The 26,093-nt window shown below is 34.0% G+C and overlaps 1 protein-coding gene across 3 annotated transcripts in view; it reads right to left on the bottom strand.

Moving 5' to 3' along the window:
- LOC150101170 (TELO2-interacting protein 2-like) overlaps positions 1-26,093 on the bottom strand; it is a 161,364-nt gene that overhangs the window by 62,000 nt on the left and 73,271 nt on the right. For all 3 annotated transcript variants that reach the window (XM_090401444.1, XM_090401443.1, XM_090401445.1), the window contains 2 exons: positions 23,791-23,931; positions 8,849-8,961 (listed from right to left, as the gene is read on the bottom strand). In XM_090401444.1, coding sequence (XP_090257570.1) covers positions 8,849-8,961; positions 23,791-23,931 — 254 coding nt within the window. The remainder of the gene's footprint in view (positions 1-8,848; positions 8,962-23,790; positions 23,932-26,093) is intronic.

Raw genomic sequence — 26,093 nt, 5'->3', positions numbered from 1 at the left:
CAATATATAATTTAAACATTATAGTAGAACAGTTTGGAATGAAAATATCCCTAGATAAAACTAAAACAACGGCATTTTGTGGACAAACTCCGCTTAGAAGTAAAATAGTTGAAAAGCCAAATGGCTATTTTTTTCTGTGAAGTTGATAAATTAAGGGGGATAACAATCCCTTATTGTTTTTCAGCCGGTATGCGAAACTGTAAGATCGAAAACTACGATCTAAGCGTTTCATGCCGACGAACTATCGGCAAATCCAAGCGTAAGTGACCACTTGGTAATACCACACCAAAGCAACTCGATGCAAAAGGTGGAGCAAGCTCCCTCACTATTCTTGATATTTTCTCATAATGTAAAAACACACAGCTCCTATGAGATGTAATACTGCTTTACATTATGAGGAGAGGTCACTACCCAGACCGGTTTCAACCTTTTTTTTGAGGTCTCATCAGTGAGTAGCTAGACCTAAATGATATCAAAGTTTAAGTGAAAAGAACTTACATACCTTTGCTATACTAATGCCAGAAAGGTGTGCCACTATATTATATTATAACTCTACTCACTGATGAGACCTCAAAAAAAGGTTGAAACCGGTCTGGGTAGTGACCTCTCCTCATAATGTAAAGCAGTATTACATATCATAGGAGCTGTGTGTTTTTACATTATGAGAAAATATCAAGAATGGTGAGGGAACTTGCTCCACCTTTGCATCGAGTTGCCTTGGTGTGGTACTACCAAGTGGTCACTTACGCTTGGATTCGCCAATAGTTCGTCGGCATGAAACACTTAGATCGTAGTTTTCAATCTTAAAGTTTCGCATACTGGCTGAAAAACAATAAGGGATTGTTATCCCCTTAATTTAAGTAAAATAGTTATTAATAATAAAATAATAGAACAGAAGTACTTTCAGTTATCTTGGATGCGAAATATCATATGAAGGAGTAAAAGACATAAAATGAAACGCTTCAAAATTTTTACAAATTATATTGCACAAAAAGCTTGAAAATATACAATACATTTAATAGTGCCCACATTATTATATGGCAGCAAAATCTGGGCAAAAAACAAACAAGATAAATAAGGAATAAAAACAAGTGAAATGAAATTCACGAGAACCGTAAAATATGCATTATTTGACCAAAGAAGGAATGAAGAGATTTTAAAAGAACTAAAAATAAAATCAAAAGAAAAAAAAACTAATCACAAACAAAATTGCATAGAACATGTAAACCAAATGGCCAACGCCTGATATCCTAAACAAATAATAAAATATAAACCAATTGGAAAGAGAAGGCTGTGTAGACCTCAAAAGAGAATATTAGATGGATAATGAGACCGGAACAAACCAATATGGTCTATATCCGTAATTAATGTTATGATGATGATCTTAATGAACAGATCACGAATATATGGAAAGAAAATCACATCTGAGAACTGGTTATCTTGATTTTGGCAAAGAGAATTATCTGAAAATAATATCCATTTGACTGTAGAATATCCATTAAGAACAAAAATATGAAAAAGAGTTGTTTTTCCTTAAGTTTTTGATGTTTCAGTTCAGAAAAAAAAAATGGATAATCCCATTTCAGTTTTCTGCAAGTTAAGGTGAAGATCATATACACAGTTAAGGAACAACTTCAAACTCTTCTCCATCTTTTTTGTTCTTAATGGATACTCTACAAACAGCAAATATATTACTTCTGGCTAATCCTCTTCCTCACCAAATTCAAGATACAAGAGATTCAATTAATAGCCCATATTATGTAATCTTTGAAGATTGCTACCATTCTCAACTTGTACAGGAGTTTATCCTCCTGAAAATTTGGGTTTTCATCCCACAAAGCAGACAAACTGTCCATTAGAACACATGCAATTAACAGATATAATAAACGGACCTGAGTTGTTTCGGCTGTAAATCCAAAAAAACTAAATACAGTCCTGTTTTCAAGAATCATAACATTTGAGTAGCACACAAGCTGATTCAAACAGTTTATAGTCTCCTCAGATCTCCAAAGGACAGTATTCTCTTCTACAAGCATCCAGGTTTTTATAGAATCCCACGTCCTGTGGGCTAGTCTACACAGGTCAGACAAGCTAAACTTCTGAATTAAAAAAATATATATATGTCAGCAATGCTGATCGCAAAAGAGAAGAAAAGTCTACCTTAGCTCATCATATATCAACAACTAGTCACACTAATAACTGGAATACAAATGCTATGCCCTATTTTGAAAACTTTTTCTTGACAAATTTAGGAATCTACTGTGGTCATTCATTCATGTGACTCCCTTAACACAAACCAAGGACTCATCTTAAATGAATGAATGACTACAGTCTAATGCTAATTAGACTTCTTAAGACATCAGATTTTAACTTCTCCAACAATCACAGATTTTCCAAAGAGACAGCTGAGGCATACTACACATTAGTTACTGTGGTTTCATAATTTTTCTTCATTGTTTTTGTTCTAATGATTTACTTGTGTTTCATGTAAATCATTAGAATTATCAGCTACTTTCTTCATTTCTCCCATTATAGCCTAAAGAAGCCACCAGAATATATATGTTGCAAAACTAGTTGGCATTTTTCTAGTGTAATCTAACAGCTAAAAAGATTTCCCTATTACGTATTTAGTCAAAATGCAATTAAATTTTTAATTATCCAATAGTAGACATATCAGTAATCACTGTATATTATAATTTTAAAACTTCTATTAGGAATGAGAGAAAAAATATGCATATAGATGCAGGTAAAAAATGGATGTGGGAAACATTCAGAAGTAACATACCATATTTTTCGGATGTTAAGATGCATTAACACTGAACGCACCCTAAATTTATGAGACAATTTTTGGGCCAGAATGGTTTTCATAGGCATGTATAGCCTGTGTCTTTTCATAAACCTGAAGTACCAAGAAGCCAGTAAAAGTGATCCAGTAAAATCTATGATGGCAAATCTATAATGCCAAACAAAGCTGCCCATTGTTTCGCTTCAAAAATTATAATTTTCGTTGAAACGGATATTCAGTCATTTGTTATCCAATTTTTCATTTGTACTTCTCTACGATTAAATCCAAAACTCTTGTTCCTCGCGTTCCCTCTACTACATGCTACCTAAGAGAGGTGTCCCTCAAGACATCCAAAAAAAATTCATTTCCCTTATTACTGCATGCTGTCTCCCTCCCCAGTGTTTATATCTAATAAAATACCACACAATTATACAAAAAAAAAAAAAAAAAAAAAAAAAAAAATCATCAATTCGAATTTGAATAGCACAAATTTAAAAACTAGTACTATCATGAAATAAACACAAGAATATCTCTCCTTAATACTAATACTTATCTTTTTTTAACAGCTCATGTCACGAAATTGCATCCATCTTCATGCACTTTTTTAAAATCCTTTTTTTTTAAAATAAAGAGGATTTTAAAAAAACACCTCTTTTTTTAAAAAATATATTATTAAATAAATTCACATTTATTTCACAAAACAAAATGGTTGTGGCATAATAATAAAGCTGTTATTACACTTATTTGGACTTATGTGTTGGTCATACATGATAATAAAAAACTTTAGAACACAGAAGAAAAATTTTCCGAATTTTAATCACATTTTGCTTTAACAATAAACAAAGCATCTTGAATAGATCATGAAGCATGCTTTCAAATCAAATATATGTTTTTAAGGAATGTGTACTAGATCTATTATATGCTTAGTGTTATGAAAATGCATAATACTTAGCCTAATGCAGTATTCATTCAATTCTAAATTCCTCTCTCAAACAGCACTATTACGAACAAGTTGATTTTCAACATGTTTGAAATAGTGCTGCTAGACAGAGGATTTCATCTGTATAGCTGAGTTGATAGCAGAATGCAGTATTAAAGTTTTAAAAGAATAAATTGGATATATTCTTTAACTAAAAATTAAATAACCTAATCAAAGTCAAACATCTAACATGTTTGAAATACAGTGGTATCTCGCTAATCCGAACTAATAAAAACCGTACTCGTTCGGATGAGCGAAAAGTTCGGATTAACGAATTTTCCCCCCAAGAGAACAACAATAACTAGCGTTTAAGACAAAAATAATCAGATTCTAATGGTACATCAATTTAATTCTGAAAATAAATGAAGTAACTGATAGAAAAAAAGCTACTGTACTGTAATGTAAAAAATAAAAATTAATACAGCACACAAGTTTATTTTAGTAAAACATTTAGTTTGTATGTATCTGTATTGTTGAGGATTCTGATTTAATAAAATTGCATAGTTCAGTACATAAATTAATTTGTGTAAAAATATCACTTTCTGGTACACAACACAAAAAAAAGTTTCCAAATTAACACAAAAAAAATTTGTGTTATTTTGATTTCTTTGTAAAAAAGTCACTGATTTTCTTTGGCTTCTTGGAAGCTAAACTTTTTCGAATGCTTCTTCTCGGAGCTGCATTAGCAATAAAATTTTGTGGAATGGCGTATCATTCTGCTTAGCATATTCTATACACATGTTAAAACTGTCAGCTGCCCTTCACGTTTTACTTTTTTTTCTTCAAGTTCTTTATCGTCATCTAATTCATTCTGTAGCATGATATTTATAATTTCAGCATCTGGTTTCATTTTGATTTCACTTTCGGTTCTACCTTTAATCCATTCCATAATATCTGTTTGAGAAATTTCAATATCTGGATTTATATTTTTAACCAAATTATGCACATTTTGAATTTTTTCCTGTTTTTGTGTATCACCATAGTTATACTGTACTGTAATAATAATAAAATAAATAATAATAGTTAAAATAATAATTATTAAAAAAAATAGTACACAAAATAATAATACGTCATAAATAAAATTGTTTTTCTTTCAATCCGCAGTTCGGACTAAAGAAGTTCGGATTAGCAAGATACCACTGTAGTGACATGTATGAATCTGGAGTATTTAGCAATAAAGCATGTTTTAAGTTAAAAATGACCATTGTCAGAAGAAAGAAAGAAAGGGTATCTATGACCAAACAAATTACATTCCTATTAGGGAAAATGTCAATACTGTAAAAATAAGTATATGTTTGAGATACTAGAATGTTTTATGAATACATCCAACTTCTGGTTTAAATGTAAACCAGAAGTTGCTGTCTGGTAAGAGAACCAAAAAATAAACCAATAAAAGATAAATATGTGGACTCCTTGGAGTGTGTGCACTCTTTCACAGTATTTAATATTACTGATGGGGATGGTTAGAATAAAGATCTATCAACCACATACTTAAAGTCATCAATGAAAAAAGATGATGCAAAACGAATAAAGCAATTCTGACATCTTTTTTCATTTTTAAGAACAAAAGATGCCTGAAACAATCAGACTAAAATGTTTTGGTCCTACAAAATATCGGAGTCTGCTTGTGGGAATGAAAATCCTGTCCCCTCTGTATTAGAGATGACCAGCAGACCCAATCTTTGTAAAGATAGGAAGGTTTAGGAAAAGGGCCCCAATAATAATGCCCCCCCTTTCATTTTGCTGCAATATATAGTATAAATTATATATGGATTGTTAATTAATTGTAAGGTTGCAGAGCCATCATTCATTTTTGATTAATGCTTTTCGATTGAAAGTAAAATTTTAGATATATTCTAGACAGACTACAGAAGTCATCATCATAAAATTCCTGATAAGTACTCTCATGGGATGTACAGAGTAATTATGACAGTTATACTACCAGAAATAGTTGCACCATTAATAATAATCGAAATTAATAATTTCGATCAACAATTTGTCCCCAAATTACTGTATTTTTCCGTGTATAAGACGATACTTTTTTCTAAAATTTTTAGACTAAAAATTGGGGTCATCTTATAAACAAGGGGTAACCAGTTGAGAGACCTGCGGTTGCCGTGGCGAAACTGCCGGTACCTTGTTTATGTGAACAGGCTTCCATCAATCACTAGCCTTTGTTAACTTGTCGACTGATGTCATTAATGGCTGATTCTGAATAAGCCAATCAGAACTCAAAAGCATTCATACATCTGCAACTTGTTGGTGGGGTAAATTAATGCATTAACAATATTTTGAGCATTAGCCCATAAAAATGTCTGAAAATAAAAAAAAAAGATTGTCGTATTCTTCAAAATTCAAGTTAAAAGTCATCAATTACGCAAAACAACATGGAAATAAAGCTTCAGAGGGACAGTTTGGACCTCCTCCCACTGAGTGTATAATTAGACAGTGGAGATGTTTAAAATATTGATTTCTTAATTTTGGGTTCGAAAAAGTAGGGTTCTTCTTATACATGGGGGCATCTTATACACGGAAAAATACGGTAATCTGTCAACACTCCAACATTATCCAATCATACATTTCTGTCTTCTATGGCACTTTTTACTGTATCAACCCTCTACATGGACTTCCCCTTGGTCTTCTTCCTCCCAATCTGAAAAAGAACACTTATTTTGTTAATCTTCCTCTCCTATTCTGTTTAAGTGACTACATCATCTGAGATGAGCTCTGCTAGCATGTTCCTGAATACAAACAATGTCAGGTTCTTTTCTAATATCATTTTTAATGCAATACTGAAATTGATGCTATCTGTTCATTCCATTAATCTTTCTCAGAACTTTCATATCAGAGGTCATCAGTCTTTGATCAAGTGTTTTATTTCTAAACTTAGCTCTCAGATCCATAAGTTAAAACTGGTTTGCATATAGCTAATTTAGTGTTTTGAGTAATTTCTTTCTTATTCCATATATTATTCAGCTGACTTCCTACTACACCAGCTTTACTGATTTGATTGTCTATTTCCATTTTAATTTGCCATCTTCACTAAAAATTGTTCCTAAATAGCTAAAATGTTTTACTTGTTCTGTAGGTTTACCATTCAAGATACAGTTGATGTTTTCAACGTTTTTGCCTATTTTCATTTGTCATTTTATGCTGATTTTCTACCAAATTTTTAAGAACAGTTATTCAATTTAGTCAGGAAATCTTGCAGACTTGTACTGGATTTATTCAAAGGTATAACATCATCTGCATAAAGTAAAGAGCTAAGACTAACATCATCAATTTTGATATTAGATTTAATATCATTTTCCTTCATAATGTGATCCATATAGATAATAAATAACAGTGGAGATAATGCACACCCTTGTCACACACCTGATTTAACATCAAACCATCTGCCTGTAACTTTTTCAATTCTAACTTACAACTTAAACAGAGACTATATAATGTCCCATTAACACTATATAACTGTAGTGTTTTGAAGAGCTTTCCTCTTGGCACCTTGTCATATGCCTTTTCCAGATCAACAAAACTTATTACGAAAACTCTGCTCCAATCATCCGGAATTTGACCCTCTAACCAAGGCCTTTTTTATTTATGCAATGTAGCCACTGTAAACTTTATACTTCCATATTTGAGCATTTCTGGTCAAATATCATTTACTCCAACTGCCTTTCAACATTTCAGGTTTTTCATGACTTTTTCTACTTCAAGAATACATTTGCTGACACTTCTTGTTTATACATGAAAGATGCCAAGAAATTATATTCTTGGTTTAATCCTTTATAGTGTAAGCAATCTTCACCTTCAATTTGGAATCTTCACGTGTCTTAGCTTTGCTTCTCACGTTATTGACACTAGGCAAAGTGCTCTTTGCTACCAGACAAAATTTCTTCACTCCAGAAAGTTTAAATTCGACCATCTCTTCCTTGAAAACATGTGGAACGTTAAGAAATCATCTGAACCTTAAACAACCAGACAGTGTGCTGATATCCAAATGGGAAGTGATCACTATTAATTATGCATAAGTTTTTTTTTTTAATTCATAATTATTTCCAATATGTATATTTTTTTAATCTGTGCAACTTACAATTGTTTCTTTGAACTTTAATATGGTAAAATCAATTTATGTACAGATTATTCAATCTGTACATAAATGATACTGGGAAGGATTTGACAGGTGACATATAGCTATTTACTGATGATGAAAAGATAGATATGCAGTACTTCAGAATGATTTGAATAGGCTAGAATTGTGGGCATGGGAAAATGGATGTCAGTAAATGTAAAGTCATGCACTTTGGGTGATTAGATATCCAATGTCATATTATACTGGTGGGATTATACTAGAAGAAACTGATGAGATTAGGGATCGGGTCTTGGAGTGTTAGTAGATAGCAAATTGAAGTTCAGGGACATGTAGCAAAGATTGCATATACAACTCAAGAGATAATTGTGCTGAAACAAACTTTAATATGTAAAGATAAGGATGTCATTTTGTCTCTTCACAAGGCCTTGATAAGACCTCATTGTGTGCAGGTCTGGTCTCCTGGTTTCTGTCATGATTCGGATATAGTGGAGGGAGTGCATTAAAATGATATCACAATTGTGGAATACTGATTATGAAGACAGATCGAGAATTTGTAGACTGCACACACACACTAGCAAACAGGAAAAAGAGGAACGATATGATTGAGATGTACAAACTTATGAAAGGGTCATAAGAGGATTTCAGTTGATGGAATTTTTCATTTATGGAGGATGGGGAAAGGGAAGAGTGCATCCTTGGAAGCTGAGAATGAACTCCACTAAGAAAGGGGTGAGGACTAGATTTTTCTTATAGAGTGGTGCATGATTGGAATGGATTGCCATTGGATGTTGTGAGTGCAAGCAGTGTGAATGAATTCAAGAATAAGTATGATAGCTGGTGTGTGTAGATGTGGCCTTCCTTGATGAGTCCTAACTCCCTGGAGGTCTCTTAATAATATCTGTGTGTATGTGTTTTCAATTTTTAACATTTCATAAATCATCTGTTAGTACAAAAACACTAACACATAAAAACAAAATGTATATTGAGATTTTACCTTGGCCATGCAACCTTTATTAAGCTTTTAAAAGCTACAAGGGCATTTTTTCTCGATATTTCTTCTGGACCATCATATACTTCCAGATATTCTAAAAGTACCCTTAAAGTGCTCTGTAATTGAAATAAAATATATTTTTTGTAAAAAACATAAATTTTTTTTTCATAGTAGGAATGAATATGCCTCATAATATAACTTTGTTTAAAGCATTCATATATAGCAAAAAAATATTTAAGATTAATGACAACATGACAATATATTTAACCACACATTGCCAACTCTAATTAATGAAAACTTGCAGGAACTACAGGAATAGTTTGTTAGTGAGGAGAGTAAATAATAATAGCGTAGGGATGGTAGTGTTAGTTGAGGAGACTGTGTTTCCCAGGTATAATAAGTTGAGGCAATAAGAGCAAAAATCATGAATGGTATGCTAACAGAGCTGTGTGAGGGCAAAGGAGTGCATTTTTGAATGTATGGAATGAATATGAGGGATTAATGGAACTTAAATGGACTGCATTTAAATGGATGCAGTGAACAGAAGCTCTAAGAATGTAAGAGGTAATGTGGAAGAGCAGAAAAGTAAGATGGAAGAGCTTGTGAATGAAGAAGTGAGTTGCATGGAGGGAATGGGAGGGCAGGAACATAAGACAGACAGGGAAATGGAGGGATGGTTTCAGGATGGACAAGTAGACAATGTGTGAGATTTAGAAGTGAATGCATGGGCAGACAAGAAAGATTGAGATGGCCTGGAATATGGGGTGAGTGTATGGATCTGGTGAGGGTTGTAGGATTGGTGGTGATAAGAGAGGAATGGCCAGTGGGAGATATGGAAGAGTCCCATCCAAGAAGTTGTGGACTTGTTATAGAATCAGAAATAAGCTATTATGTTTGAATACAAATGCCAGAAGTATCTGAAACAAGGGAATGAGATTGTTGCATTGATTGAATTCATCTGCCTAAAAATTGCTGGAGTAAGTAAGAAGTAGTTGGACGAAGATGATATCTTGAAAGGAATACAGATGGAAGGATACGATGTTTTTGTGATGATTGACAGGGGAGAAAAGGAGGAGTACTGTTGATAGTAGAAGAGGAGTTATACCCAACCAAAGTGGAGATGCAAGGAACAAACAGTGGTAGTGGTTTCAAGGTAGTTTGATGTGAGGTAGATGAGCAGGATGAAATGCTTAGTTGTGTGTCACTACAGACCTGGTAATGCAGGCAGCACTGAGAAAGAAATGCATTAGCAAATGAACCTCTCAAATAAGAAAAGGGTGATCATTATGAGTGATCTGAATTATGATAATATAGATTGGAATGAAGAAATGGCATATGAAGATAAAGAGAATGTATTTCTGGAGTTTCTGAAAGAAACTACATCAGGCAGTATGTAAAAAATAAAAATAAAATAAAATAAAATAAAAATAAAAAAAAAATAAAATAAAAAAAATAAACAAGCGGGGAGAACATGAAAATCAAGGATCTTGAATTTGATCACTTCACCAAATTTGACACCTCGTTATAAATGAAGTGTCAAATTTTCCTGCAGCTGGCAAAAGTGATCACTTGCTTTATGGCCAACATTATGAAGGCTTCTACATGTGGAACTCGGGAGATGGCCTGAGGCTATATTACGGAATGAGGAATCAGATAGGAATGAGATAAATGCTGTTTAGACCCTACTTAAAAACTATCTAACAGAGGCATTGTCTAAATGTATTCCAAAAGTCAGTAGATTACATATGGTAGGTGTGAAATGAATGAATGAAAAGGTAAGAAATGAAATCTGAAAGAAGGTGGTATTATGAAGGCAGCACAAGATAAATGACAATAATCAGATACATGCAGAGCAAAGAGCAAATGAGAAATGTGATATTTAGTAATGGATAGCACAAGTGCATTATAAGCAGCAGTTAGATAACAAGGCCAAAAAAAATCCAAGAGCACTCTTTCGATATGTGACCCAGCAGAAGAAAAAATTATTACGAAAGAATGATATTGGTTGGTGAAAACTGAAAATGGTACCAACAGCAGTGTAAGGCAACTGATGTGATGTCATCAGCCTCTACATACAAGTAGCCCAATTATGAAGTAACTACATGTGCAAACTTTGATGCCAAGAATATAATTTCTTGGCATCTTTAATTTATGGTATAACTAAGTGAAAAAACTTTCAATATCTATCTCTAATCCAGAATATTTTAGTAATAAGCTGTGACACTGTTTGACTACTTGTATATAAAAATATGACTTCTGCATTACTTCAACCTTAGTATCACTTCTGGGTCTGGTTCCCAATGATGAGACCTCAATAAAGGTTGAAACCAGTCTGGGTAGTAGCCCTTCCCAAAATGCACGGCATTATACATATGCATAAAGATATGTGCATTGCATTATGGGATACTAAGACATCTGATGTGAAGTCATTAACCTCTATATATATACAAGTAGTCCAGATGTGAAGTAACTTCATGTACAAACTTTGTTTGCTTACACTTGGATAAAGGATGAAACCAAGAATATAATTTCTTGGCATCTTTAATCTGCAGTGGATATAGCTGAGATAATAAATGAGAAATCATAAAGGTATTTCCTCTTGAAAGTGATATCATAACTTGAGTAAACTGGGAAAGGGAGAGAAGGCGCTGATGGCGAGTGAACAGGAAACATATGAGGAACTGAGTAAACTTGATGTCAAAAAAAAATTGTAGGGCTTAATGATATATCATTATGTGCTTTGAGAGAACATTCTAGGAAGTTAACAGTAGCACTGATGTACTTTTTAAACATGAGTCTGAGAATGGGCCAAGTTCTGAAAAGAAGGCAAAAAAAAGTTAAAGGATTTTCATTTACAGGCCAATCTCTGTGTGTGTGTGTGTGAGAGAGAGAGAGAGATTGTACTTGAAGTGTTAGGTTAGCAAGGAGATTCTTCAAAACTGGGCTGATAACATAATCATTCTCTTTGATGGACACATGGGCATGCTAAAGGAAGATCATGTTTTAGTAATCTGCTTAACAGGATGACAAACACATTGGACAAAAGGTGATGCATACATACAGTGGCATATTAAAATTTTGTAAAGGCCTCTGATAAAATGCTACATGACAAGCTGGTAAATGAAATGCAGAGGATGGGATTGGATAGAAGAGTGGTGAGCTAGATTGGAAATTGCTTGTCAGTTACCTACGGGAAAGCAGTTTGCAAGAAAAGGAAAGTAACTGGTGGTGTGTCCTAAAGGTCTCATATTTTAATGATACTAGAAAAGGTATGAGTGGTAATATGCAGATAATGCAAAGTTGGGAGAACCTATAAGAAGTATGCTGTAGTTTGCAAGGGGACTTAAACAGACTGGCTAAATAGGCAAATGAGTGGGGTTACTAGTTCAATGTTGCATAATGAAAGGTTTTTAAAATTCAGAAAGCAAATATGGGATGTAAAGTATACAATTGGTGGGGAGATAATAGAAAAGGTAGAGGAGATGAGGAATCTGGGGATGATAGTTGTAAAGGACCTGAAATTTCAGGGATACATTGCTAAAATCATGAAGCAAACACAGCAGATTATGGCAATGATGCAGAGGAGGATGACATGTAGAAGCAAGAATGGTATGATTCAATTACACAAGGCTTTCATCAGGTCACATATAGATAATTGTATGTAGATTTGGTTACCTGGTTTTTCAAAAGCATGAAGAGAAATTACTGGAAAGGACCAGAGACCAATGTAAGGTGGTGGTCTCTGGAATGCTGAATGAAAACAGATTGAAGGAATGTAATCTGGAGGATAGGAGGAGGGATATGATTGAGACGTATAAGCTGATAAGGGATTACAACCAGATAATGATACAGATATGAGGTTTTTCATAGAATGGGGGGGTGGGGAGTGGAAGAGGCCATCCCTGGAAATGGTATAAGAAACGGTGTGAGGAGAGTGGTGGGCAACTGGAATGCACTACCTGAGTGTGTGATGACAGTGGGACCTCCCATGATGCAATACTGATTATGAGTCTTTGGACTCCATGGAGGTCTGATGATAATAATAATAATAGTTGTAGTGAGTGAGTGAAATTATTAGAGCAGTATTTGCTATATTGAGAGTCAACTGTATTATTAAAGAACGGTACATTTATTTATAATGTTCTAACTAAACAAGCAAACTAATGTTTTCATTACTGAAACTGCAACAAAGTTGATATTGCACCAGGTAAAATGCATGATCTATGAGTCCTTATTTTTACCTTTTAAGTAGAACTATTAATAATAACAAATATTAATCATTTTCATTAATAACAGATGACAATATGAAGTCTACAGAGATATTATATCCTTTAAAGTTCCATATACTAGCAGTTACTTTCAAATTTTTTTTCAAGTTTGTTTTGATAGCTGAAACATTTTTAATGTCAAATGTCAAATTTTAGCTACAAATTGATATCTCACACATACTGACTAACTTTCAGAGAGAGAGAGAGAGAGAAGCTTGGCAAGGCAGTTTGTTTCTAAAATGGCCTCTGAGAAGTACCAAAAAATGTACCAGAGATCATGTATTTCAAGTAGAGCAATAATAAGGCAACTCATTTCCTAATACTGTGATGCAAGACTTGATGGTAATAGTTAAAAATGAAAATTTTAATTATAATTAAGTTTTATAATTATTAAAGAATGAAGAGATACAATATTTTATTAAGACATTCTTAAGGAGAATGTTGAATGCCAGTTAGAAAAATTTGGAACCATTAAGACTTAAAAAAGTCTTAATGGTTCCTAATTTTTCTGAAGATTTCAAATTTTTCAAAACATGATTTTTAAATTCTCAGATTATTATTATCTGAGACCTCCAGGTAGTCTAGGACTCACTGAGAGGCTATATATCACCCAAACCAGCTGTCATACCTTCCCTTAAATTTATTCACACTAGATACGCTCATTACCCTTAAAGGTAAACTATTCCACTCACACACTGCTCTGTGAGAGAAAATTCTAGCTCTCACCCCTTCTTGACTGCGAACAAATTTAACTTCCATGGATGACTCTGTGTTCATTTCCCACCTTCCACAATGAAAAATTTCATCAGATGATATCCTATAACACCCATTCAAAAGTTTATATACCTTTATCATATCACCATTCTTTCTCCTGTTAACCAGAGTCTGTAATCCACATACTTGCGACTGCCCTCATAATCTAAATCCCAATATAATCTTTGTAACTCTTCTTTTCACCCCTTCCACAGTTTCTTTATCCTCTTGGAATCCAGGAGACTAAATCTGTGCACAATAATCCAGGTGCAGTCTTATCAAGGCCTTATAAAGAGGTAAAATAGCTTCTTTATCCTTAGCACAGTCTGCTTAAACATTACAATTACCCTCTAAGTTGTGTTTGCAACTTTTGCTATGTGACCCTTGAACTTCAAATTCCTATCCACCATTATGCCAAGATCCCTAGCCTCATCAGTTTCTTGGAACATAACTCCACTAATACAATATGCCGCTGGAATTCTCATCATACTAAAGTGCATAACTTGATGCTTACACTCATGTTCATAGAAACCACATCACCTGCTGTAACCATGTTTATATAACATTTTTGATTAATATTTGGCTCTTTTTTAATACAAGATGTGACATGGTTAGGAAATGACATTAAACCTTGGCAAAGACAGAGTATTGAAAAAAATCAATTTCTTGATGGATGCAACTGTCAATTCATGCTTCCATACCCTTGAAGTATTTTTGGAAGCCCTTGAATGAAGCTTCCACTTATGGAGCTCTTGAAGTATTTTTGGCGTCTTCTTGTGTATTTCAGTCTCCACAAATTCTCAATGCGGTTGAGATTTAGGCTATTTCCCGGCCACGGTAGTCACTAAATTAAGTGTTCATTGAGTCATAATTAACCTGCAACAAAAACTAAAGCTTTTTAAATGGTACATTTTAGGGTTATAATAACATTACTTACACTTTTTGCCATATGACAAGGGGATAGAGTCATCCTGAAAGATGCAGTTAGTCATTATGGTAAAGTGGTCTCTAATAGTTGGCAGCAATTCTTCTTGTAAAATTTTCTGGTACACTTGTGCATTCACTGAACTTTTTTGTGAAATGCAAGTGACTAACATCATGATACAACATGCAACCCTAGATTATTTGACTGGCTGAGAATTTGACTGCTGACACAAGAGTCAGTGTTTAATTTTCCCCCTGATTGCCTTTAAATTCTCTGTCTGCCACTTGTGCCACATAGGTTACGCTTTTTTCTCATCAGAAAAAAATTACTTTTTTCCACTGATCAGGAGTCCATTTGGGATGCGTTTTGCATCAATTTAATCAAGTACATCTCATATTTTGGTTAACTTTTTGGCTTCTTTTAAAGGCACCTGGCTATCAGTCTCAGGCGAATGAGTTTTCTCCTGACAGTTACAAGCATGCCACGACTCCTGTTTGTTCTTCACCAGTGTCCCATTTCAGTTCTCTGAACAATGCATGGCAATTTTTGAGGCAGAGCCACTCTAGAACTCGATCTTGGCATTATGTAGGCAGTAGTTTTCTTTTTGTCCTCTTCTTCCTTTCAGCAGATCCAATTTCCTTCACTTTTGACAGCCGTACCACAGTAGACTGACTACAGGACACCACCCTTAAACTATTTCACAAGAGGAATAGCCTTCTTTATTCAAAGCTTGAATCACACTTTTTTCTGCGAGGTGTTAACTGCACATAACTAGCCATAGCGATCTTAGCACAAAAATGCAAAAACTAGCTCATGCTGTCTATTTATAGCATAAAAACTCTTACATAATAGCATTACATTATACAGAAACCGATGGAATGATAGATGATGCAATATTTAATGATAAACAACATTAAATTCACAGATATTTTAGTTTGCCAAAATTCCAGCTTATTCAAATCATTTTGTAAATGCAGGATATCATGAATCCCTGATTGCCCTGCCTATCTTCGCTTCATTGGCAAACAATTACAGATCTCCTGTTAGATCCTTCATAATGTCATTAATGTATAGACTGAACAAGAATGGCCCAAGAACTGAACACTGAGGTATGCCGGTCATCTTAAATCTGGCAGATTCACACTCACCATATTACCACTTTTTGATATCTGTGTGTCAACCATCTGCTAATCCAAGTCAAGAGTTCATATTCCAATCCCATATTCTCCAGTTTATGCAACAGCCTTACATGTGGTATCCTATCAAATGCCTTAGCAAAATCCAACATTATCATGGTGTATCCGTTCCCTTTATCCATCTCGGCCATAACATTTTATAAAATACAAGCAATGCTAAAACATGACCTTCCTTTAGGAATAAATTTCTGAATGAATGATTTTCCATGAATTTCTATACGCAAGCTCTTACCAACTTCTCTAAAATCTTCACTAATACACCAGAGATACTAATAGGTTGGTAGTTAGACGTATCAGTTTTTGAACCATCCTTGTACAATGGAACTATCATACATTCCTTCCATTCCTGAGCCGAGACTCAAGTTATATAAACATGCGAAAGGCCTGGCCAATTTGGTTGAACATTCCTTTACCAAAAGTGCTGATATTCCATCTGTCCCTATTGACAAATTCTTATTCAGGTTATGCAACAGCTCTTCAACATCATTTTCATGCATCTCTAGCTCTTCACCAAATGTAGCAGTATGCACCATATTACATACAACTGGTTGATATATCTTAGCAAAGTGAGCACATCGTTAATTGAACAATCTCATTAGCTTCTGACACTAGAGTACTACCTGCATTCAGAAAAGTTATTCTTCCATGTTCATTCTTTCTTCTGCTTGCGGCATAATGATAAAATTCTTTTGGATTGCCTTTAAACCTGCATAGCTAATTTCTTTTCATATTCCGATTTAGCTTTCTGCACAATATTCATTACTTTTCTGGCCTGCATTTTATATATTTCATAATTCCTCTTACTCTTTTTTCTCACAATATTCTTTCTACATCATCTTCTTCTTCTTGTGGATCTCTTGCTTAATAAGGTGGCACATCCATTTCACTCCCAACCTATTTATTCTTTGAACAGTCGGGACACATTCGGATGATGCCTCATTTAAGCACTTTTTCATGCACTGTTGAGATTTTTCCCATTCAGTAAATGATATCATGGGATCAAAGATCGTATTCTCCTAAGTTGACCGTAATTTCCAGCTTTGTACTTCAGCATGTAAACTGTTCTAATGGGAACATCAATATAATTAGATACTTCCCAAGAAAGCATGGCATGATCACTGTCACCAACTGGTGGTAAATTAGCCCCCTTCTGATGCTATGAACAAATCTAATATTCTTTGAGCTCGAGTTCCTTCTTTCACATGATGCTTAAGAAAGTTGTCTTGCAACATTTCAATAAATTCCTCTTCATTCTTATCATGAGATTTCTCTTCTACCCAATCAATGTTTGAATGATTAAAGTCACCCATAATGTACTCGTTTAGCACCCATAAGGAGATGCATTTCTTTGTCCCCTGCAACTTGAGCTACCAGGATGCAGCAACACCTTTGTTTCTGAAGTTCCTGGCATTTGTGTATAGACATAATAAATTACCACCTAGCCTATTCTTATAATTAAATATGGGATCTGTTTGGACTTGTAGAACTTTCTCTTTTCCCTCCCCACACATGCTCAAAAGGTCCAAACCCAAAGGGTATATTTCTACCCCTTCAGCAGATATGTAACCATATTCAAACCCATTCATATCTTTATCATGTTTGCACATCATAGCCAAACTTTCACACACATTTTTTCCCCACCATTCCTCCTCTGATGATTTAGTTTCCCTGACTCTCTGCATTAAGTCTCATCCCAATAGTAATTTTTCCAGGCTCCTGATGCCAAATGGATTCAAGTGCAGACCATCCCTCTTATACAAGTCTTTTCTGCCATCATACACACTCCACACATCTAAAAACTCGCATCTATTTCTTCTGTACAGCCTACCTGCATATGGAATCATTTGCTATCACTGCCTTCATTCTTAACTCAGTATTGTCGTATCTGGGTAGCAAACCTACAATTTGGACTCTCTTTCTCGCTTCTTCCAATAGACCTTTCATATCCCCTCTCATACTAAATTTGTTGCTACTTAAATTATTATTCCTACAAGAACTACCATCTCTTTTACTTTTCGTTTTCTTCTTGATTACATTTGTCATATTTTTAATTTTTGCCCTCGGGAAACTCAAATTAGTGACTCCCTTGGCATGTGCAAATTTTATGACTGAATCACCATACCATATCACCTGTTTTTTTTTTTTTTTTAAATTTATATTTTAAATGCCTTACCTTGTTGTTATTATTATGATGTTTACTAAGTTCAGCTTCTTGTTCTGATCCATTTTTCTTATCCTAATTTTCGTTAATTGTTTTTCCACTTTTTCAAATTCTCTGGTTGATTTTCTAATAATTTCTTTTAATCGGGATGTTTCCAATGTCAGATTATCATCAGATATATCATCATCACTTCAGCAGTGCTTCTGCTCATCAGGACAACAGTTCTCCTCCATCATCTGGACTACACACACACACACACACATGCATGTGTGTGTGTGTGTGTGCTCCAGATGATGACCTCAACACGAGAACAAAAACATCGGAAAATTAAAGTTATTACTCCTAACACGATACCAGTTGGAATAATTTTACCAGAATGATTGTTTCATAAGTTATTATTCAATATGAGCTAAATGGAACACAAAAATGCAAGTACATGAGTGGGTGGGCAGGCAAGTGCCCACACCCACAGAACAGACCAGATAATTTGATTTTTGAGCTTTTTGAATTTGAATTTCACTTTTCAATTTGAATTATGTGCGCATGCACCTATGTTCCAATCAGTTCCAAACAATTATTCTATGATATTAAATAATTATTACTTTTTTCATAAAGTTATTTGTGTCAGGTATTTTCCTAGCTTTACTAGTTAGCCTTTTAAAAGGTTAAACAGACTACTGTACAGGTTAAAAATACAATGTTGATTATCTTGTTCCTTTTTTGTGTGTGTAAGTTACTCTGCAGATTTATCATCATCATCATCAGCCATTGTCAATCCACTGCTGGTTGAAAACTGTCTGTTAATGGCTTTCCTTCCCATGTCACTCCTGCAAATACGATATCAATCCAGCATGATTTTAGCGAGTGTCATGGTCGTTTTTCCTCCCATGAAATCCAATCTAGTATTTCTTTTGTCCATCATTGATCTTGTCTTTGAGTAATATGCCCAGCTCAATGCCACTACAGATGTTTCATTCTTTCTATGATGTCAGAGACTTTGGTTTAATTTCTTATCCAGTCCTTTTTTGATACCAAGCATACTAAATTGTATTATTCTTCACTGTCGAATTTTATTTGCATTTAGTTTCCATGTTTCGCATTTCATGTGAAACATGGACACTAAAGAATATGTCAATATAGGAAGAATACATTGGTTAAAAACGATCCTTTTCAGGCATAATAGCAACTGGCTTTTGAATATTCACTGTCATTTTTCAAACACTTTCCACCCAAATATTGCACTCTTTTAATTTCTTCCATGATATTTTGATCCATCGATATCTGTTATTATAAGTATATGTAACGATCCACTTGTTTCAAAATCATCATTACTGATTGTTATCATTTCTGGCTGTACATAGATAGTGAACATAAAATGGGTCTTCTTTAGGTTTATCTTTAACCAGTTTTTCCAATAATTTATTCACTATTCCTGAAATATTAATTGGTCTGTAATTTGCTACTTGTCTTGGAGCCACCTTTATGTAAAGGAATGCTCATCTCTTTCCACTCTTTTGGAACCTTGCCAAAGCTGATACTTAGACTGAACAATTTCAAAGGCACTGCCAGTTATTTTGCACATTTGCATAGCACACAAGCCGACATGCCTTCCAGTCTCACTGTTATATTCACAGTGATATTTTTCAATATGCTGAGTATCTCCAGTTTATCTATCTCAATTTAGACATCAGATTCTGTCATATTAGCAACTGCAGAATCTCTGCCTGGATGATACACTTTTGCAAAATGATCACTCAACTATTTATTTGGCTTCTGTAACCTACCACCATCATTGATTAAAGTTATCCTTCCATAATAATTTTTCCTGTTACTTGATGCACACACACAAAAAAAAACCTCTTTTGAATTTACTTAGGCCTGAACTAATTGTCTCTCATATATCCGATTTGCCCTTTTTTTTTTAGCATACTAGTTACCCTTCTTGCTTGCACTTTGCACTGCTCACAAGTATGCTAATCAGCTTTTTTCCTTATAGTCTCTGCAGTTCTTGCTTTATATCTCTACTTATCCATTTAACTACCACTTAGTTTATCCTCCTGGCTGTGGGTATGCAGTCAGGAGGATAAACCAAAAATACTGTTTCTCTCAAACAATCTCTGACCACTTCCCATGCACAAATAACATTCTTTCCTTGTAGCTTCTCAAACCATGGCACTGCTCCAAGATACCTCTCCTAAGTCTGCCATAATGACCTACTTTATAGTGCAACATAAACCCTTTCTTGACAGAGAATTCTTCCCACTGCATGGTCACTCTCCCTATTTGGAGACAGAGTGTCTATCTTGGTTATGGTACATCTTCTGATACTATTACCAGATCCAGCATCAGATATATTCTACATTACTGGATTAAACTACTGCAAAAATGATAGTATACCAGAAAGAAATCTCATGCTGGCAAGAGTGCTGCATGGTTAAACAAGGCTGTGTTATTTTCATCAAGAAAAAAAAGGTGAAAAGTCAGCTACTATAGCAAACTTGATCTCCAGAAGAATTGAGGATAACTCCTTATCTTGATGGTGCCTATCAATGGAAAAGGACTAGTAGAAGAATTACAGAAGTATCATGTTCACAAATAATGTTCCTGGGACAAAGAAGACAAACAGATGAGATGCTACAAAATAATAACTTACAAGATGTTAGACTCAAACAACAGTGATGAGGGAAAGCAAGAAGCAGCAATGCCATTCAGCACTAAGCACAAAGATAACTTTTTGAATGAGGAGGAAATTTCAAGTAGAGTGATATTGGAAAATTTCAAACTGAATAATAATCTTTATTTGATTTACTGCCTGATTTCCTTAGTAGAAGGTTATACTAAGGAAAAAGAAAGGGAATTTTTTAAGTCTTTCAAGAGAGGAGATGATAAAGAAAAACAAGCTTTATTATTACAGATCTATCCTGGACATACAGAATATTTTGAGAAAATTTGGAGAAAAGAGCAAAGCCAATGATAATGGTAAGTACCTGCTAGATATCTGTTCAGAACATGAGCTAGCTATTTACTAACACCATGTTCCACCATAAAGACAAGAATAAATTCATATGGTATTCATACAAGAAATATCCAAGATGAATCCAAGCTTCATGTTGGACAGAAGAAGTTAAAGAGACAGTGCTGTTAAAGAAAAAAATCACACTGAAAGTCCCTAGAAGCTATGCCATAAATGCAAGAGACCTAAACTATGGGTAAAAGTCAATAAACAAAAGTTATAGGAAAGATTTTGTTAAGAATACAGAGGATAAATATTGCAATAGTGGCAAAATGCTCATTTTGAAATGGATGAAAGGAAACAGAGATGATAAAGGTGAAACAAAAATCAGATATTCTGAATGTCTGGAGTAATGGATTTGAAGGCTCGATATATGAGATAAGCAGTGGCATAATTATGGCATAAAATGTTCAAGAGAAATGCAATCAGGAGTATACACATCAATGAGGCAGAAAAAGCCACTGGAAACCTGAGGTATGGAGAGGCAGCTAGAGTGGAAGATATGCAAAGATATCCATTTTACAGTGGTCACACTACAGAATTCAGAAGGCCTAGTCAAACTGAATTGAGATGATTGAACTAATGCACACAGTACTTATCTGTAAAAAATTGAAATAAAACTGAATATGAAAATCACAGTAGAATTTTCCTACTGAGTGCTCCGATTAAGTTATGCAGGCATACCTCAGAAGAGTTTAAGAAAAATTGTCAAAGAGAAGTATGGTGACAAGCTGGATCCAGATCAAATAGGAGTTATCAGGTTCAGATTTCTACTTTAGTCGAAAAATAATAAGAATATAACATGCAAACATATTTCAGTTTTGAGATCTGGAAAGATTATAAGCTAAGGTGCTAAGAGATAAGGTATTAAAATCCTTTTTCTGTTTAGTTTGATGTAAAGTCAGGTGTAAGATAACAGTGTACATGTTTTTCATGTTTATTCATCATCTGCCTGGAAAGTGTCACTGAGCCTGATAATGAAATTTGTAATATTCATTTAACTATTTACTTTATGTACATGATGTGAGACTCATAAATAAATCCAGTACCAGGCTTCAGTAATCTTTAACTGCTGTAATAACAAGTTAAATCTTTTTATATCTGACTATGAAAATCAAAAAAGATGAAACTATAAAAATGTGAAGAATATTCAAAAATTAATTGCATTCTCAATCGAGAACCTACAGAACAAGTAAAATACTTCAACTATTTAAATACAATTTTTAGAGAAGATGCCAAATGAAATATGGAAATAAATATAAAAACCAAAAGCTGGAATGGTGGAGAGCCAGTTGAATAAATTTATATGGTATAAGAAAGAAATTAACTAAAACACTAAAAAGGAATATACAGGATATCTGCAAACTAAATTAGCTTGAAAGATTGGAGAGCTGGGCTGTAAATAAAAAAGATTATCAAAGACTAGAAACCACAGAACTTAAGTTTTGAGAAAAAATATGAGAATAGACAGATATAATTAATAGCAAAATCATATTAAAGATGAAAATATTAGAAAAGAACTTGTCATTACTAGCATTCAAGAAATGTGTGAGTAAGACTAATCTAAGGTAGTATGGACATTTAAGACAGAAAGGTAAGAAAACATTACAAAACTCTGATGTCAGTATGTTGAGAAAAGTGCACATAGGAAGACCAAGATCTAAGTGGATTGATGCTGATAGTCGTGCCTTAGAAGACTAAAATGTGACCAGCCTATTTGAAGCCCTGACAAACACATTAATTTGGAAGAAGATTGTTGATGGGAAGCAAGCAATAAAAGTAAATAATAAGATACTCACTTCTGAGGGCACATATCAGAAATTATGATGAGCATTATGTCTTCAACTGATACAATTCAGTTGAAGGCATAACTGATTCTGGAAGAATCTTGATATCTTCTAGAGAACCCTGCAAACATTGCAAGATGATGCACTATTCCAGGCTGATGAATTGCTACTATTTGCTTATTTCTAAGCAGTGAGTCTCACATAATTTGATTATTTCTAAGCAAATATAATAATAAGTTACAAATAAACTTATTATATTTGTCAACTTCATATTTCTTATGTTTATAATCCTGTGAATCCCACTCACAAAAGGTTATAAGCCTATTGTACATTAATAATGGGTACATTAAGGTTTAGAGGATCTGGAACCTCTGCTTTAGAGACCATAAAACTCTTTCAAGCCACTTCAGTTTTCTAATAAGCAGGATAGTAGTCTGACACCAAATCTAAATTGATCTTTTTTTTTTAAACCTATTAACATCCATGACTGGTCACATACTCCTCACTTCTGAAACTGTAATTTAGCATGAACAATGCTACAGTGGGATTTGAATCCACTACCTCTTGGTCAGTGTTGCATAGAGAGCAAAAGACTTCCATTTGGCCAACCAGTCTGGACAAATTACTTTAAGGCACAGACCTTGTGATTAAACAGGACTTGTAATGAGTCCTGATCCCATCTTACATAGGACTTGTTATTAATAATAATTTATTTTGTCATTAGTCAGCAAACATAATATGAAATAGTGTGCAAAAATTTACAACCAACTTGTATATTAAAGAAAAAAAAAACATAATTGTTGAAAGATTAATAGTCATCAATTTCTAGAACACACATATACCTTCATATATGTAACAATATTGATGCCCATACTTTCTATATACTTATAAACAACTGATGAGTAAGTTCTTCTTAATATTATTCGTTGTTCCATTTCCATATTTCGAAGAAGGCATTCATAAGCATCACCATGTTTTTTACACTACAGAAATAATAAAAAAAAAAGGATTTTATTTAATGAGAAGCATTATTAAATACAAAATCAGCAGTATAATATCATTAATTATTTTATAAATTTATGTTAATCTATCATAATAAAGAATTAATATATGGATGCAGAATGCAAGTTACCAAAATTATAATCAATATTTATATAGTTTTTAACTCATTCAACTATTTTTAGCAAAATTTCTGGCTTAATGTCAAATAAAGACATAAGACACTCACCCATGAAAGGCCATATACAAGTGTACATTATTCCAATGAATGAGCCAAGGATTTCTTATCTATTTTATTATTTCTTATATAAAATATTTTTTATATAATTTGGGAATCCTTCCAGGAAACCAAACATGGAACTTATTTAAGCCATTTCTGGTCTTCAATAAGCAAATGTGGTCTCATGCCCCTTCATTATTACAAAAGGTAATGAAATTCATCTCCCACCTAAAGACATTTTACAAACATCCATGCTCGAGACAGGCTCTGAACATGCAAAGTGTTGGCTAGAGGGCAAATATGCTAATATCAACCAATCAGGACAGCCACTTAAAAAAATTATTTATTTAAATAAATAACCAACTGTTATTCTTACATGTATATTTGTTTTTATTCTGAAGAAGCCACATGTTATTAGTAGCAAAACTAATTGGTTCATTTTATGACTTAGATTATCGAAAAACCTGGGTTTTTAAATAATCTAACATTACTGATAAAAAGTTTTATATGAAAGACGAACAACTTTAATGAGGAAGGTAAAGCACAAGGTATGTCTTTTAGATAAGTATAAATGTAAAAAGGCTATGCTTTTAAACCTCACATTTCTTAAAAGGTGTAAAGACAATGAGATTATTCTAAAATTTTTAATTTTCAAATAAGCTTTTCATTCTAAGAGCGCCAAGCACATACACTGCAAAACTTCTTTTGTTCTTTTACATGAAAGGATTCAGTCCATGCAATATGCCAGCAATAAGATTGATTCAATGTCTAGATTTGCATTAAGCACGAGCCAACACTTCAAATGACAACCTATAGAACCAATTAGATAAACTGATAAGCTCTTCATATACATGCACATTCTTACTGTATAATACTAAAACAGACAAAAAGTTTCTAGCCCTTTACAATAAAAAGCACAAATCAGAACACACACAACTAATGAACATAAAATCAGAACATACACAATGTACATAAACACAGTGTGCCAGTTATGCAATGAGATTGATTTTTTTACATAACAGCCCTTTGAATAAAATTAACAAGCGTGTTTATAATTCTGACCCGCTAGAGTGTGTTGTAATTGCAGGTGCAACTTTCAAGTCAGGTGATGCAACAGCTTTTGTGTGGCAACCACTGAAGTGTGTGTGAGCGAAGCATGTCAGAGGTTGTGCCATGGAGCAAAGAGCTGTGATGAAATTTTACTATAAATTAGAAAAAAACTGCTACAGAAGTGTACCAAGACCTAAAAAAGGTTTATGGCAATGATTGGGTGTTCCACTGGTTTCAATGTTTAAAGAGGGCAGGGAATCCCTGGAGGATGAACCATGCTATGGACAGCCAGTTTCTGCACGTAGAAATGATAATATACTGAAAGTTAGGGAAATTGTTGCCCATGACAGGCGAATAACCTGTAGAGCTTGGTGTCGGTAAGGAAATGGCTAGATTAATCTTAGAAAGAGATTTGCACAGGAGGAAGATTTCTTCGAAGTTTGTGCTGCATACGTTGACACACAAACAGAGGGCACCAGGTTGCATGTTGTCAAAATTGCATCCATGTAGTTGATCAAGATTATGATGTGTTGCAAAGAACTGTCACTAGTGATCAGTTTGATCAGGAAACAAAATTCCAGAGCATGGAATGGTGTGGAAAGTTGCAAAAATCACGTGTCAAGACAATGCTCATTGTTTTTTCAATGCTGCTGGAATTATTCACTGTGAATTTGTTCCTGAGGGGCACCACAGTGAATGGTCAGTATTATTTAAGAGTAATGCAATGTCTGTAAGTCCACATATGATGTGTCAGGAAAGAACTGTTCCATAACAACTGGTTTTTGTTGCATGACAATGCACTGGTACACTGCCTGTGAAGCAGTTTCTGGCTTCAACATCAATCTGTGTGATCAAACATCTCCTCTATTTGCCAGA

This window comes from Typopeltis vanoorti, chromosome 12 (assembly GCF_054136105.1).
Source record: "Typopeltis vanoorti isolate ZY-2024b chromosome 12, IOZ_Tvanoo_1.0, whole genome shotgun sequence".
NCBI classification, from domain to species: Eukaryota; Metazoa; Arthropoda; class Arachnida; order Uropygi; family Thelyphonidae; genus Typopeltis; species Typopeltis vanoorti.
This window is presented reverse-complemented; position numbering and strand designations above follow the sequence as displayed.